We start from the raw sequence: 16,690 nt of genomic DNA, 5'->3' as shown, positions 1-16,690 counted from the left end.
TCGGCGTACCCGCCGGCTGCCGGCTCACGCTGACAGATGGAGGGAGATGGCGCGGGTGAAGCGAGAAAGAGCTGACACGCGGCAAGCGCGCGGCAGGTAATGGAGAGAGACGTCACCGCGCACTGCTAGGAGGGCATGAGCTACTTGGCACTGCTTCAACACTTGCGGTGAGAGGATCGGTGCGGACGGAGGGACAGCGTTACACAGGCTTGTAAAAGAGTTGCTTCGCATCTAATAAAAATGTACAATTGTGAGCAACATAAGTTCGAACATGCGAGCGCATGGCAAATAGCCTCAAAACCGAGATAGCGTGATATGTGGATGGTGCTGCCGAAACATGAGGGGAAAGAAGGGGCGTTCTTCCGCTTACTGTCGACACTCCCATTTCGCTAGTGTTGCTGCAAAACTGCTGCTGATTGCGTGGAATCGGCCGCGAGGAATGATAACACACACACACACAAAAAAAGGAATTTCCACGGAAATAAAAAAATAGGACAGGCGTATGAAAATCCCCAGTCAGCATCCCTCATAATCTATCGAGGTTTTGGGACGTTGAACCCTCCATATCAATCAATGTCAATGGATTTGCACAATTGCTTCATCAGTGGCTGTGTAAAGAGCCAGTCCGCGAGGGAGCCTCGCGACCGTAAATTTGATCGTGATGAGGTTAAATGGCTCATAAAATTGACCTATTTGGCAGCCCCAGGATATCAAATAGCGATACACGAAAGCTGCTAAAACAAGAAATGCTGATGTATGCTCTCATGCAAGATGCTCACGCGGCAGGTCGTTTTTCAATCACACGCCCCCTTGACTGTCTGTTTTGTTATAAGTTAACAGGGTAGTGCGTGTGTGTATTGAGTACGAAGGGATTAGTAGTCACTGCATGCAGACTGTCATCGAAAGCGAGCCGTATTTGGCTTCAACATGCATCGGCCTGTGCTCGGCGCTGTTCAGCCTCCGGATGCAGTTTTTCATGACGCTGTTAACTTCGCACTATAGACCCTTTTCAAAATTGTAAAGTTAGCTTTCCTGCTACGCAGTTGGCTTGTCATTCAGTGAAAGTACCCTGTTCAAGCACGGTTTGCTTACGAAATGATGTGAAAAATCGTCTCTCTTGATGTAAACACTCATAGTAGACAAGCTCCATCACGTTCAAATAGGACTGCATTTCCACTTGAAGCACGACAGGTGCCACCATTACTTGATCAAATATGCAGTGCGGAAAAGCGCACTTGCGAAATACAAAATTGGTTTATTGGCGCTATGTTGTGCAGCACCTGCAAGCTTGAACCCAGTCTCGGTTCATCTCGTCAAACAACGCGGACAGCTTTCCTGGGAGCACTAAGAGCATCTGCCTTGGTGTTTTCATATGCCCGTGGTATATTGGCGCTATGTTGTGCAGCGCCTGCAAGCTTGAACCCAGTCTCGGTTCGTCTCGTCAAACAACGCGGACAGCTTTCCTGGGAGCACTAAGAGCATCTGCCTCAGTGTTTTCATATGCCCGTGGTGTGGAGCCACCTTAACACTCTTTCACATCACGTGGGAGTGTGCAGAGCACGACACCAATGGAACATGGGAGGAATGGGAGGGGCTGCTGTCTAGCGCAGCCCTGGTGGATCAGCTGCGACTGATCCACAGAGCTGATCGAATGGCTCGCGCCAGTGGGGCCCTGGAATAATGGCACCACACTGCCGGACAGACTTCGCTCTTCATCCTGTATATTCCTCGGGGCACTGGAGTTCTAGCCTGTCTGGATTATGTACCTAATAAATTTTTCTACTACTACTACTTCATTAGGGGTGTGCGAATATCAAAATTTTCGAATACGAATTGAATACGATTACATAGCTTTGAATGTAAATCGAATAATGAGGAGGTGCAATTTTTCGCATTTTCGCAGCAGTAACATTTTACTCAATCATATATTTAGGTTGGAAACAGTACAAATGTTATTAAAGTCAGTTATTCCACACAAAAATTTAAAAAAAAAACTGTCACCATCTGTACTTACCAGAAAGCATAATACTAATAGTTGAGCTTGCGACTGTGATTTTGGGTTCAATTCACATGAACAAACCTTTTGTATTTTTTGTTTATGTGGTAGCACTTTATTAAAAAAAAGAAAAGCTTTTGTACCCGCATTGATGATTAGTAGCCCCGCCGCAGTGGTCTAGTAGCTAAGGTACTCGGCTGCTGACCCGCAGGTCGCGGGATCGGATCCCGGTTGTGGCAGCTGGATTTCCGATGGAGGCGGAGATGTTGTAGGCCCGTGTGCTCGGATTTGGGTGCACGTTAAAGAACCCCAGGTGGTCGAAATTTCTGGAGCCCTCCACTACGGCGTCTCTCATAATCATATGGTGGTTTTCAGATGTTTAACCCCACATATCAATGAATCAATTGATGATTAGTGAGCATGAGGCCATTGGTTTGATTTCGTAACATTTACTACTATGTACTTATGTCTAAGAGACTTTTAAAGCAGTCTAGGTGGTCACAATTCATCCTGTTTTGGCTCGAAAGACCCCGATTTTATACCTTTCTCTTTAATTTTGCCCCTGTTCTCATATCCGGTCAAGCCCCTAAGGAAAATAGGAGTACTTGGGGCATTTTTCAACTACACAGTAATACTCGTTATCTCACTTGCTTCCGTTGCCTTTCTCAAGGACTGGGCTCGCCATTTTCCAATCAATAATGCTGTGTAGTGCAGATAGCTGCACTATCGTGACTGAGCTGTACCGCGCCCGCAGCAATAACGTGAGGTAAGTGCGCGAGATGGATGATTACTGATGTGTGATAAAAAGACGCCCCAAATACACCTTTTCGTTGATGGAGCCACAACACCCGGCGGCAAAAAGAACTATTTTGCAGCATCGCAACCCCTTTTCGGCGCACTGGCTACAGGCGGCAGTAAACTGACGTTGGCAAAGGAGCAAGACCGTAACAATAGCCTAACGGAGGGTTGATTGCAGACAAAAATGGTCAATATTCATAATAGTACACTTGGTCACTTGTGTTTCACCACTGTGTGCGACAGTTTCCAGGAGTTCACACACAGCATTACCTTCTGGCTTCAGTCCCTTCGGTGTACCACCAGCCTTCATCTCCTGGGATCAGGCATGCCAATGTTGGATGTGGTCCGCTCCAAGTAGGCTAGTGGACCTGGCAGGCCTTGCGCTGCCCCGCCCATAGGCATAGACTGCTGGTTCTGTGAAGGCATGCCTTGCTGTGCTCCGCCTCCCTGTGGTGCTTGTGGCTGTGGCTGTGGCTGCTGTCCTGTTGCGTTAGCTGTGTCATTCAGTAGGCTTTGCCAGTAGTGAATTTTCTCATTGTATTTCTGCAGCAGCTGTTCTTTGCGGGCCAGCTCATTCTTGAGCTCTGTGCTATCCTGCATAAGCAGAGTTGATTAAGCTTCTAGTCGCTTCTAATACGCCTCTCCTATCGCCACTGCCAGAATGCACTTACATTTAATACACAACACCCTTCCTAAAGAAAACGCACTCACTAAATCCCTATGCACAAAAAATACAAAATTCTTCTCGTAGCACGACAGTGTTTTCATTGTGCGACAGTGGTATTGTAGACATTTGAGCAGAATTTATTATCTGCCATAAAAGCAATGAGCCTACTTAACAACAGCTGATGATCTATGTTGACCACAGGATGAGGACTTGCCCCAACAATCAAGAATTACCATTGTGCATTGTATTAGTATGCCCAGATATTTATTCATTTATCTATTACCGTATTTACTCGCATAATACTCGCACTTTTTTAGCCGAAAAAGCGATGCTAAGTTGGGGGGTGCGAGAATTACGCGGGGAGAACTTTTCACGAGAACGCACAGAGCAAAAAAAAAAAAAAAATGAAGTGGCCGCAAATCGGGATTCTCACACCAGCAACTAACAGCAAGCTTTGAGAAGTACTAATTAAGAATTACCTCAACAATAAAAGCAGAGGTTCAACACAAGGCAAGATTTATTTGAGACACAAAAAGTGCAAGCAAATAGTCGAGAATTTGAATACCATACGCAAAGCTTGTGGGCGTTGCGGGCGTAATGGTAGCGTTCGTCGCTCAACAGGAGCGCTCAAAAGGTAAGCGTAGGACGTCGGTATTGGGCTTATGGCTATTTAACAGAATCGTCCGCAGTTTCCTTCTGACGAAATAAAGTTTACCATCAATCCCAGTTTTAGGCCCACGGCAGGCCCAACGCGTCTTGGTGGCTTTCAGCTGTCGTCACCAGTAGCGATCACAAAAACTCGTAGACTCCGAAGGGCCTACCGGCGGCCCTGTTGCCGTCGTTTAGTGCCGTTGTCATCTATCACTTGGAACTTGAAGCAGCCGTATAGCTTCAGTATCACACCATAACGTGCCTAGATTACCGACACAGCATACAAAACACGCCGCAACGCGCACTGGCCACTTCGGCTTGGCCTGGATTGGATTGAATTTGCGTGCAATAGTATGCTTGATGCTTAAGACATGGCGCCAAATGGCGCGCGCTATCATCATCAGTGGCTGAAACGAGCAGACGACATTTTTGCGGCAATTTTCGGGGGTGCGATAATTACTCGAGGAAAAAAGAAATCGTATTTTTCTTGGGGGTTGTGGGGGGTGGGAGAATTATGCGAGTGCGAGGATTACGCGAGTAAATACGGTACTTCCTCAAATACCCTGTGAGGGGTACTACATGAGGGGTTGGCGTAACTGAAAGTTTCGACTGATGCCTTGAAGGATATATGGCTGGAGAAGTGCACCACATCGGCAGGAAGACGATTCTAGTCCTTCACAGTCTGAATGAAGAACGATTTCGCGTAGGCGGTCGTGCGAGCTGCCAGGGATAAACTGCTTTTGGATGGTCATGACGGGATGAAGAACGGCACAAAGGTGCGATATCAGCCTAATGACACAGGTTATAGAACTTACGAAAAAGACAATCTTGCAGTTTTGCAGTGCGGCTGAAGGGTTTGAAGATGACGACATGACTTCAGTTTGGTGATGCTGGTGCAATAAGAATGGTCCAAATGATCCAACCTAGCTGCACGATTTTGTATGAATTCTAGCATGGATGAGATGTTGGTTTGATGCGGGTCTCACGCTGAGAAAGTGTATTCAAGTTTTCGTCAAACAAATGTTGAGTATGCTAGTAGTCTTACCGGGGAAGGAAGAAGGCGCAGGTTACGATCCAGATAGCCAAGTGCGTGATTAGCTCAGTTTGTGACGTTCGGAATGCGAACGGACCAAATGAGGTTATTGCAAAGTTACCACCAAGGTATTTGTATTATGAAACTGCACTTATTTCCAAGCGATCTACTGTGTACAATTTGGTGGAAATGAATGATTCGCAATGAAAAGTGGAAATGGATGATTGATGACAAAAAATTGGAGGGATGTTTTGCTAATGTATAGAGACATTAGCCATTTGTAGCACCAGGATTCTATGAGAGAAAGGTAACTGCAGGGTGAGGTGCCAGCATTAAGTATAATGCAATAAGCTACAGAGTAACCAGCAAGCAAACAAATTTTAGATATACAACCGTTAGGTAAGTCATTATTGTGTATTAAATAAAGCAACAGTTCCAGGACCATGCCGTGTGGCATGCCGGAGACAACAGGTGATCATTTTGGTTAGCGTAAACCAATTGCTGGCGGTTAAGAAATCACAGAGCCAATTGTAAACAGGAGTGTTAAAATTTAATTGTCCGTACTTTAGACAGAGCCGCTTAAGAGTAACCTTGCTAAATGCCATTTGAAAGTGTAGAAAGAGGAAATAAACGGGTATATTTCAATCAAGGTGAAAGGATATGTAATGGGTGAAAAGAGAGAGTTTCGTTTCGCAAGACATGACCTTTGGAAACCATGCTGATTAGTATTGAAGAAATGACAAGATGCTGGGAAATTTACCACATCAGAATAGATGACATGCTCTATAAATTTGGAACAGACACTGGTGAGGGAAGTGGGAGGATAGTTACTACATGAATAAGATGAGCCTTTTTTCAGTGCTAAAATTATCTTGCCGACGTTCCAATCTTGAGGTACTACTCCAGATGACAGAGATTGCTGAAAGATGCAAAACATACCGGTGGCGTGTTCAGCATCTTTTAGCAGTTTGGAGTTGATTACGTCGATGCCAGCTGAGGACGTTAACTTAAGCACCTCAATTAGTTTAACAATAATGTTTTGCTTCAAACATACAGACACTGGTGGGTGGTCTAGCTAAGGACATTCAGGAAGCTGAGTGCAGGGCTGAGAAGTGAGTACGCTAGACAAAAACAGTGTTGAGTACATGGGTTACGTTGTGATCTGGTATAGGAACACCACAATGACCATAATGAGGTCATTCACTAATGATAATGTTTTATGTGGCTTTGGGATAATATATTTCCGAAACTGTTTCAGGTTATATTGTAGCATGATAGGCAGTGTTTCTGGATAAAATAAGCGATCAGCACTTGGGGACTATAAATTAAACTTCTTCTCCATTGTGCCGAGTATCTTCCAAGCGAATGCACAAATTCAGCATTTGGCTGAGTGAAATAACCTTTTCTTTTTGTTGTTTAGACATTTTAGTGTGCTGTCGAACCATGGGGATGGGGCGTTTTGTTATAGTGGTAATGGTTGGGATGAACATATCTGCGAGTTTTATTAGTTCTTAAAAGGCGTCCAATTTAATCCTTTGGAAATTCAGTCATATAATGGCTGCAGAAATCGGTCAGCATGGCATTGATGCTATCTGTTATCATAATCGTCATAATCGCCTTTATCATAAAGCATTTTCGTTTAAACTTTTTTTTGCGAGTTCAGCAAGTAATACAGAATGATCGCTTAGTCCTGAAAAATGTGTTACAGGAGATACACTGTCATGATGAGACAATAAAATGAGGTCAAGTATGTTTGAACATTTCCCATTTACACGTGTTGGATTTTATACAAGTCGAGTTAGTCCGAAAGTGAGGCACAAGTTGATCAATGTACTTTCAGGCTTCCTCTTGGCTAGCGTCAGGGTAGGTTCAAGCCAAGTTATATCGGGGAAGTTGAAGTCACCAGAGAAGCAACGGTGCATGACAATGAAGCAATTGTTTGAAAATCTTTGTGGAAATGAACCGAGAAAAAAGCATTTGCATCAGATGGCCGATAGCATATACACAGATAAGGGTTTGAGGGAACATATGTGTGCATAACACAAACAACATCTTACAACATCTTGAGGGGTGAAGTGACGTTAATGATCTTGCATTACAGGTTTTGATAAAAAGCTATCGGAATGCCACCACCTTGTTTAACCTCATAGTCATGTGTTAAGACGTTGCAATCTGGAAAGATCGAACAGAGCTCTGTGTCTTGGACGATTGAATTGAGCCACATTTCAGTTAGTACAAATTTGCAGTCAGTTCTAGTGAGCAGATTACAAAGCTCGTTGCGCTTCGATGTGCTTTTTATGTTAGTGTAGAGAAAGAATAAAGAGCATAGGGTGGGTTTCACAGATGTGGTAGCAGGTAGCTATGAAGTTGATACAATGCTATGTCTTTCATTATCGTACTTGTAAGTCTTGTTGTCTAGGTTGAGCTTGTTGTAGCATAGTTGAAACGGCTTTTGCTGGGACTTTCCAAATGTAATCAACTGTTTATGCACTAACCGGGTGTTAGGTGGAACCTTTGAATGCTCAGTATTTGAAAGAATCTGCTGTTTCATCTTAAAATGAGACAGCATAACAATATTTGGTCTGTTTCTAGAAACATCGTACCTGTCAATTTTGTGAGCCCGCTCAGTATCTATGGGACCCATTCTGATGTTCAGCTTGGTAGTGCAAATCTCAATGACTTTACCTTCTGATTGCTGTCATGTTTCGCACTCGCAGTGAGCAATACCGACAAAATACAATATTCAAGTGGCGAGCCCCATTTTATGAATCATTTAGTCTAGATAATAAGTTTGCTATGGCTTTTATATTTTTGTATACGACAGTAGCCACGACACTGATTTGGTTTTTTATGGCAGTTTCAGGGGAAAGATAGTTTTTAATATACTATTACTTCAGGGCTAAAACTAACTATTCAACACACATGAATATTTCAGGATTCCTAAAGTGAAAATGTAAACTTCTTTTAAGGAAAACTTATTACTGAAGCATAAAAGCTGCTGAGGGCTAAAACTAACTATTCAACACACATGAATATTTCAGGATTCCTAAAGTGCAAATGTAAACTTCTTTTAAGGAAAACTTATTACTGAAGCATAAAAGCTGCTGCATATAATAAAGGGAAGCATCCATAAACCCTTACTTTTAATTGTTAACCAATACATTAAGTATGACCAAGGTACAGTCGGCCAAAAAAGGCATTTCATCACTGTTACATATGTGATCAACCCTTCGTGGTGTGCTCTTCCGGAGCACCCACCATCACGGAGAGTCAAGTGCAATCTACTGTTTGGCTCTGTTTGAAATGCACAATTTAAAACAAAGATGTAATAAATTGTGCATGTTCTTGACTAAAAATATTCATTGTGCCATCCTATCTGTTAGCTAGTGGCACAAGTTCTTACGACAGCTATCTCATGGCATTTTCCTGGGGTGCTAGCACCATTCACGTTTTGAAAAAAAAAAAAAAGAGCAAAGGATATTTACGGCCGCTGTCTTTCTTTACTAGAGCATGGCTGGCAGCGTTCATGCCGCATGCATTGTACACGACTGTTTCTCCTAGCTTTTTAGAAAGTGCTGACTACGCAAATTACTAGAAACCGGATTATAGGCAAATGCCTATTTTGTTTCTTGTGTTCCTATCGTGCAATTCTGACATATGAGCACGAATGAGAGGGCAAGAAGAGCTTTTATAGTGTTTTTATGGTGTCTATAAATGCCTGTATTCAAAATCTGTGCCTATCTAAACACTATTTAACTTCAAATTTTCCTTTCAAGTACCGCTGGAGTCTGGTATTCGCGTTACCCGGTAAAATTGAGCTTTTGGAACACAGTGGGGTGCAGCTTATACTCCATCTCATAAGTTACTTTCAACACTGTCAAGCCTACAAGACCTTTTTCCAATAGGAAGGTCGATAAGCCTAAACACACGTATTAATCTGCGTCGCGTCATCTGCTAGGCATCTCTTCGCCATCTCCTCGCTTGCGTAGGGAGCAGGAGGTGCTTCTGTGCTGCGGCAGGACCATGAAGAACAAATGCGAAACCGTGGAGTGTCATCAGGGAAAAGTAAAGTTTACATTGAAAAAACGATATTCATGTGGTTTTTGTTTTATTTGTCATTTAGTTCTTAAATGGCGTTTCACTAGGTCACATGAGAATTTTTACTTAGACAGTGGAAGTTGTTAGGAGCCCAATGAAAAGCTTTGTATCACTAGAATTTTTTAATTGGTTCATTGCAAGCCGTGAAAGCATAATGCGAGGAATGCGGGAGGTGAGCTTGAAACCTTCGCTACACACTCAATGTATACTTCGCAAGCCCAATTCCTTCTCGGCCCTATTTGGTATCGGAGCAACACGAAGCTGGAGGATCACACAACGCGGACGCATCAGCACGTCATGCACACAGAAGGTGCGCACACTACGACGAAAACGGTGCTGGCAGTCACTTGGTATACTATTGGTTTGCAAATAATCCATAATATGTTTGTAAATTATGTGTTCAAGAAGTTTACATGAGTGAGAAGACACGGAAATTGACCAGTAGTTCGTTAACATCTGTTTGTCACCAGATTTGTGCAATAGTAGAACTTTAGCATGTCACCACGATGATGGAACACACACGGTTTCTCAAGGTGTCACTTGTCATCAAGGTGCAAGATTCAATTACAGGTTATAAAGCAGCCAACTGTATTACCTTTAAGTCTAGAGCTTTTTGCTAATATTACCAACAAAGAAACCTGAAATCAAAGTCATTCAACAACAATGTAAATAATGAATAATTCGTGAATTTCTGTAATATCAAACTGTGCTTTCTTATATTGTCCTAAGTTATTAATGCTCACACTTGTCACATACGATTAGTACATTTTCTTTACTTTAAAAGAAGTGTTTTGTGTTTGCAACTTCATTCTTTAAGGTCATCGCCAGTACATAATTCTCTACGATTCAGAGCTGCTATACACTGCTGAATAGCATTTGGGCAGTCAAGTCCACACTAGAATATTATTTCAGGTATTATGCACAAATTTTATTTGCAATGTTCTGAAAATTAAATGATGACAGAAATCAGAGGTAACTAGTAATAATGCCATAGAGCAAAATTTGAGGTCCGAATGACATGCTCACTCAAAAATTCAGAAGAATGTTCAAAGCCAAAATGTCAAAGTTTAAGCAATCCACATACTATGCACTATTCAGATGCTGAACGAAGCGCCGCACCAGCAGTGTGAATAGACGTTAAACCATATCTTTTACAGCATTTTTGGTATGTAACATTATGATTTCGATGACGGTTGTTAGAGCACAAGATCAGAACGACGACAAAGGGACAAGAAAATAAAATACTCTGAAAGATCACTGCAAAATCCAATTGATTTCCTCAAAAGGGGGCTCACCTCCATGACCATCTGCTCTGACTTCTGAGCCGACAGTACAAGCCTCTTCTGAAGGAAGAAACTTTCCATCTGTTTAGCAGCATCCAGGAACCGCTGTATGGTCTGCTCTACTCCTAAAAGCAATGAACCAAATCAGTAACAGTTTTATAACTCAGTGAATCCTAAAAACAAATTATAGAGTTAAGCATTATGCTGTACAAATTTGGAAGAAGATATTTGTTTCCAATCTATGCAAATTTTAGTCCAGCGATATTATTTGTGTGAGGAAATTAGATCACCTACAGGAGCAGCTAAAAGCTCACTTTGAAGGGGAAAGTAAAGTATTTACACCAGTTAAAGCACTCACATTTTTTAACACTTAAGAGCATGTATATACTGCTGATATTTCCCTTGTCTGTTTCTTTGCCCTTCAGCTAACATCAATTTTTTAGTGTCCCCCGCCCCCCTCCTTTTTCTTGTGCCATTTTGAACTTTTAGTGACACCAATGCATATCAACATGCTGAACTGATGCAACTATTGTACAATGTAATGCCATGTAATTGTGTGTGAGAGCAAGTTGCTATCTTGCTCCTACTTATATAGCATCCATAATAACGTTTCATACATAAGGAGGCTGCGTTTCATGTACTGTGCATGAGCATAACTTGTGTGCTCTGTGCGAAACTCTGGTTGCTTACGTAGGCAACGCTGTTAAGAACGCTACGTATGCAGTACTAAAACTTGCTAATACCCACGCTAACCACACGACAGCATGCCAACTTCTTCAGTACACCACTGCAGATGGCAACGTGACCATGTAGGATCAGCAGCAACGTGACCAGCAGCAAGCATGACAATTCATGCTACTGAGCACATAGGGAGAATGAAAAGGGTTGAACACCTTTTGTATGATAGAAGCCCGATATCAAAGTAATTTATTTTGTACTTGTTTCCTGCCTGCCTGCTGGCTGAATGCTCTGTACGCTAAGCATTTGAACTGGACTAAAGTCACAGCCAAAAATATTTTGGAGGTCTTCGTGTCCCAAACTAGCAGCATGAGCAACGAGAGCACTAGAGTAATGTTCAACATTAATAAAAAAAGCTATATTCCCACTTTATCTGGAAACACAGACTTCAAACCCTCTTTTTGAAACCTATAGACCTTTTCATAGACGGCTACCTAGGTGCCGCCGTAATGCTCCCTAGGCTGCATTAAATAGGCGTGATATCAGCCTTTGTGCTCCGTGTGCAGCCCAGCGTGATAGCATTTTTTTCTGACCTGCGAAAGATTATACAGTCAAGCACCAGATTAAGAGCGTCATCTATCTTCAGTCAAACCCTCATCCAGCAAAGTTTTGCTGTAGAGTGTACATAAGCATCTTTACAGTCCTCACCAAGAACACCTGTGGCTGGCATTAGGTAGATACATCAAAATGAGGGATTAGTAGCACTCCCGTGGTACAAAGAAATATAAAGACATGTGAGCAGTGATAACCCCTTATTTAAGATATGTACTGACTTGCCCAGCATTTCACAGGCAGAGAGCAAATGGCACATGACATTGAAGAGAAATACTGACTTTCTTTATTATAATAAAACTACCTTTTCACAAAAATTACCGAAAGCATTAACATGGCCACGAGAAGGCACTTGATAAGTAGACAAATGCATAAAAAAAACACAGGTGGTAGCACCAACTTGCAGTTCCCAGATCAACCCACGTCATAGATTTTGATGCTGTATGCTAGAGCTAACAAAATTTTTTATTTGTAAAAAAAATTAAGCTCATAGTCTTCTGAGGGGACCAGGGAATAGCGACCTTCAGGAAATTTCACTGACTAATTGTTGCTAAAATGCAAATAACAGGTTGAAATCCATGGAGTCATTCTGACATTCATATGTGGACGTTTCAATCCAAGATATAAAAATTAAACCTTAACCTTGGTTTTCTCCATTAATAATAAACCTAGGATGGTGAACTTAATAACAGGAGCATTTCCAAAGGATAGCTTAATAATCTGTTATTTCACTTTAATGTAAAAATATTTAAAGGGCCTCTCACCAGGTCTTTATGCATGTTTTGATGAATTGTTAGTAGTTGTAATGTGTCTTCGAAGGAGTGTCTTACTAAAAAATTTTTTGTGCTGGTTCATTGTTGAATACGTTAGAAGAAATTACACTGCTTGATTGCCATGCCTCCAGGAGGCAAGCTACACTGTCAGAGCCTACACTCTCCCTCCTTCGTTCAGTAAAAGTCCGCAAGCAATGCCACTCCACTGTGCTCTCCAAGTGCTAGGAGAGAGAAAGCATGTCATCCTGATATGATGAGAACAGCCTTCTTTTTTTTTTGATTGTCCTTCTATTCTGCTTCCTCTTTTACAGTGGCAGCATATCGCACACTGCATTCAATGAAAAACCAAAGCCATGTGCCATGGTCAATGAATTGACAGTGTCTATTATAACACACTGAGGTGCATTCCTAGACCCTGAAAACACTGCCATATTGTGAAATTTCCTAATGAAGGCACTCTTCACCAAAGATGCTGCAGCAGTCCTCTGGGCCAATAAAAGTGGACCAGATGGCAAATATGACAACATGACGAAATTTGAGGACGTCTTGATTTGCACCCCGGTTGACTTTTATCATCCAGTGTGGCCAGACTTCAGTATTTTTTCTGCTGATAACCGGTGTATAAAACAACGGATGAATTTCAATCGTGGTAGTTGACTTCCAGAACAAAATTTTGACCTATAGTCCAGTTTTTACTGTAGGTGAATACTGCCCAAGTTCAGATATCAGATCCTATAACATCACAAGCCAAATGTGGTGGGATCGAATTCCGGCCATGGCAGCCACATTTTGATGGAGGCAATGAGCTAGAGGCCCCCATATTCAGATTTAAGTGCATATTATAAAACTTCAAGAAGTCGAAATTTCCAGAGTCGTCCACTACGGTGTCTCTCATTATCATGTTGTTTTTTTTGGATGTAAAAGCCTAACAATTATTATGTCACATTGTAAGAAGATGCATAAACATGCGTATAAAGAGACCCTTCTTTATTGAAGAAGGTCTGTGCACTGCTTGGTGTTGGTACATGAGATAGCAATTACAAGCTGCAAACATGCATTCAAAGTACTACTAATGAAGAATATTAATAAACCATCATACCTGTTTTTACTTCTTCTGAGTCACGAACATAGAAGTAATCTGGATTTGTGACTGCAGACAGACATGCCTGATAAAAAAATGGATTAGCAAAGTGGTTGCTCGGTGAGGCATCTTAAAGGGTGTACAGTGGGACAGCTATAGCAGGGACAAAGCAGACAACTCCCATCTTCCCAGTAAAATTTGCAGTTGAAAACACCAAAATATACAGAAAAATAAAGTGGTGAAGATATAGATAACAACTAACAGGTATATACGATTCAGCCAAAGTTCCCTGCACACTATGCACTTTCCATGATGCACTGGACCTAGACACTCAATTCTCAAATGTGGCGCTGTAGTGTCACAACCTAGCACCTTCTAAAACATGGGTGCAGCATTATGGCACAGGAAGACACTGCATGCAGACTTAGGCAGCTGTCTGATTGCACTGGTAGCACATACTGACAGCCAAGTGAAAATGCACTGGATTGTGGATGAGCTTGGCGTAATAGTCATAAACGAGAACGCTGAGCTTTACACTACAAGAGGCATTTCTGTAAAAACAAATGTATGCTTTACAGGTTGTCAAGCATGTCATCTACCATCGGCCATCATGCACACATCACTATGGCAGATGAAACTTATTACATTCAAAGGTCTATTTGATTCAACATATCAATCAGACATCAAAGGTATTGATAGTTCTAAACATATTGCTGTGAGCACTCAGATGACTCAAAGCAAATGAACATATTTACCCGTTGTGTTTGAGTGTTTACACCTTGCTTTCCAACAAAAAGCTTTAGAAGCATTGCGCGAGGATTTCAAATTTCTTTAGTCAAATAAGTGATCATAACTTCACAATGTCCAGGAATGTAATTGAGATTGATTGGGACTAGTTAAGCATTAAATGAGGCATAAAACTGCATAGAGTTACACTGGTTGGTGTGACCATCAAACACATTGAGTGGAAAAAGTTTAGCACAACCGGTGCTAGTTGCAAGTGCCTTGAGTCCCAGCTTGCTTGCCAGTCGCAATCCCTTTTCCGCATGACCTCAGTAAATCGCCTGTTTGGACAAGCCCTGACTGGTCTACACATGGTATCAAGCAACCAATGCGCTGGCCTTCCTTGTAATCATCGATGTGTCATGGAAAAACAAAGAAGCAGAACTTCATCACTAAAGCTGTTTTTCTGCAAGTTTTATTCGGAAACACACCAACAGCGTAAAATTCTTGCGGTTTCTTGCAATGCAACTTGATTGGAGAATTTTGTGCCCCAAGACAGCTACACTTATGGCTTATACAATGCGATGTAAAGGCATCTTGTATTTTTCTTTGTTTGCTTAATATGCATGCACAACATAGTCAAACTTGTTTGGGTGCTGAATGTAAGCTATGTGGTGTTTTTGTATATCTGTATACAAAATATACCATAACACAGATATTTGCTCTGCTTACCATAAAAATCCCAAGCAAGCATTCAGCTACATGTACACTTCCCAAAATATACTAGAACACTGGGACACCATGCTTTCTCAGCAAAGCAACACTCGCTGTATAGCACATGGTATACGTACAACCAGCATGCAATATTTTAGAAGTAAACAAGAACAAACAGCACTTCAAGTTAAAATAAAAACATTAAAGGATTCGTCCTACACACACGTACTGAATTACTGTAGCTAATACAGTCAATCAAGTAAGACCGTCGTCCAAGAACTACTAAGTCATTATTACTTTGCTTTGACTGTATCCACAAAGTCATCAACTATTTTATAGATAGAACTCAATAATGTAATCTCACAGTATGGCCTAGTAGTAACAGAAAACTAACGAAGTTTCACAGTATGGGTGACCTGAAATTGTTTGGAAAAATTGCGCTCAGCAACTACTTCAACTATACATAGCCCTTTCCTGTTCACTGCGATGACCACTCGAAGATTACAATTGTAACTTGAGTAAGAGGAATTGCCAAAAGTGCTTTGTATCAGGTTTGGTAGCAAGAAAAATGATTTGTAGTAGCTCCCCTTAGTTTCATAGCAAGTTGCAAAAATGAAAAAGCCATCAGACAGCGTTTTAATGCTATTTTTATCTTATAGTATAAAGTATTACATTCAGTGTGTGTATCAGTTCCCAGAAGACACAACTAATGCAAGCTTTAATCAAGGATCACAGATGCATGAAGGAATGGATACACTGATATACATAACAAACGCATGTCACTCGCATGAAACAGCACTAAGCTTTCCTCCATGTTTTTTCAGGACGTAAGTAGAACTCGGCTATCTCTCGTCGTGCTTGAGCAAGCACTGCTTGCTCGCTCTCAATGTCAGAGAAGTTAGACCTCAAGCCCCTCTGTATCAACAATGCAGCATATTTAATCATCCCTTCTGCTTCAGCCAGTTTTTTTTCAGCTTGATTATTGGTAACTCCCACAATTGGTGAGCTTTGCTCTGCACCTATATGCATACGCTTTGATGGTCGCTCTTAACATGAAGGCAACGATCTGCATACCATCTTGGCGCCCCCTTGGCAGCCTTGATAACATCTTAATTTACTGTAAATGAACACAAGTCACTGTCAAACCTCTATGAATATGACATTATGTGACATATGCCATTTACACTTGACAAAGAAAAATTTGACCTGTCGTGCAGGACTCTTGAGTCTTTGCTAAATTCATGCTCAACATCCCCGTTTCCATGTGGCAGTGATAGAAGTACCTAGACTAGCTCAAACAACAGCAGGTATTTTAACCCATACCGTTCCTCCTTCATAATGAAAACTTGACGTGAGTATTTGTCTAGTAGCATGAAAGAACCTATATATAACTCGATCAAGCTTAGCACCGTCACTTCAGGAAGAAGAGCTGAAACTTCAGAGCATTCGCCTTCGTGCTTTTATCCGATAGAAAAGCCAAAAAAAAGAAAGGAATCTTTAAATTTCGAGTAATTTATATGCGTATGAGTGATAGAGATTGATGAGGCTATCTGATTTTCATTTCGAAAGTTATCGGTAAGTGT

General features: G+C 41.6%; 2 protein-coding genes across 4 annotated transcripts in view; both read right to left on the bottom strand.

Annotated features, from left to right (window-relative positions):
* LOC142784679 (uncharacterized) overlaps window positions 1-16,690 on the bottom strand; it is a 264,403-nt gene that overhangs the window by 203,600 nt on the left and 44,113 nt on the right. The gene's annotated exons all lie outside the window — the stretch shown is intronic.
* Window positions 1-16,690, bottom strand: part of LOC142761757 (mediator of RNA polymerase II transcription subunit 28-like) — a 39,666-nt gene that overhangs the window by 2,834 nt on the left and 20,142 nt on the right. For all 3 annotated transcript variants that reach the window (XM_075883148.1, XM_075883147.1, XM_075883149.1), the window contains exons 3-5: window positions 13,689-13,755; window positions 10,539-10,651; window positions 3,065-3,388 (exon numbers count right to left, since the gene is read on the bottom strand). In XM_075883148.1, the coding sequence (XP_075739263.1) occupies window positions 3,101-3,388; window positions 10,539-10,651; window positions 13,689-13,755 (468 nt within the window). In that variant the 3' untranslated portion in view covers window positions 3,065-3,100. The remainder of the gene's footprint in view (window positions 1-3,064; window positions 3,389-10,538; window positions 10,652-13,688; window positions 13,756-16,690) is intronic.

The sequence above is a fragment of the Rhipicephalus microplus genome, unplaced genomic scaffold (assembly GCF_043290135.1).
Source record: "Rhipicephalus microplus isolate Deutch F79 unplaced genomic scaffold, USDA_Rmic scaffold_15, whole genome shotgun sequence".
Taxonomy (NCBI): Eukaryota; Metazoa; Arthropoda; class Arachnida; order Ixodida; family Ixodidae; genus Rhipicephalus; species Rhipicephalus microplus.
Note: the sequence above shows the minus strand (reverse complement) of the source record. Positions and strands in the feature narration are given on the sequence as shown.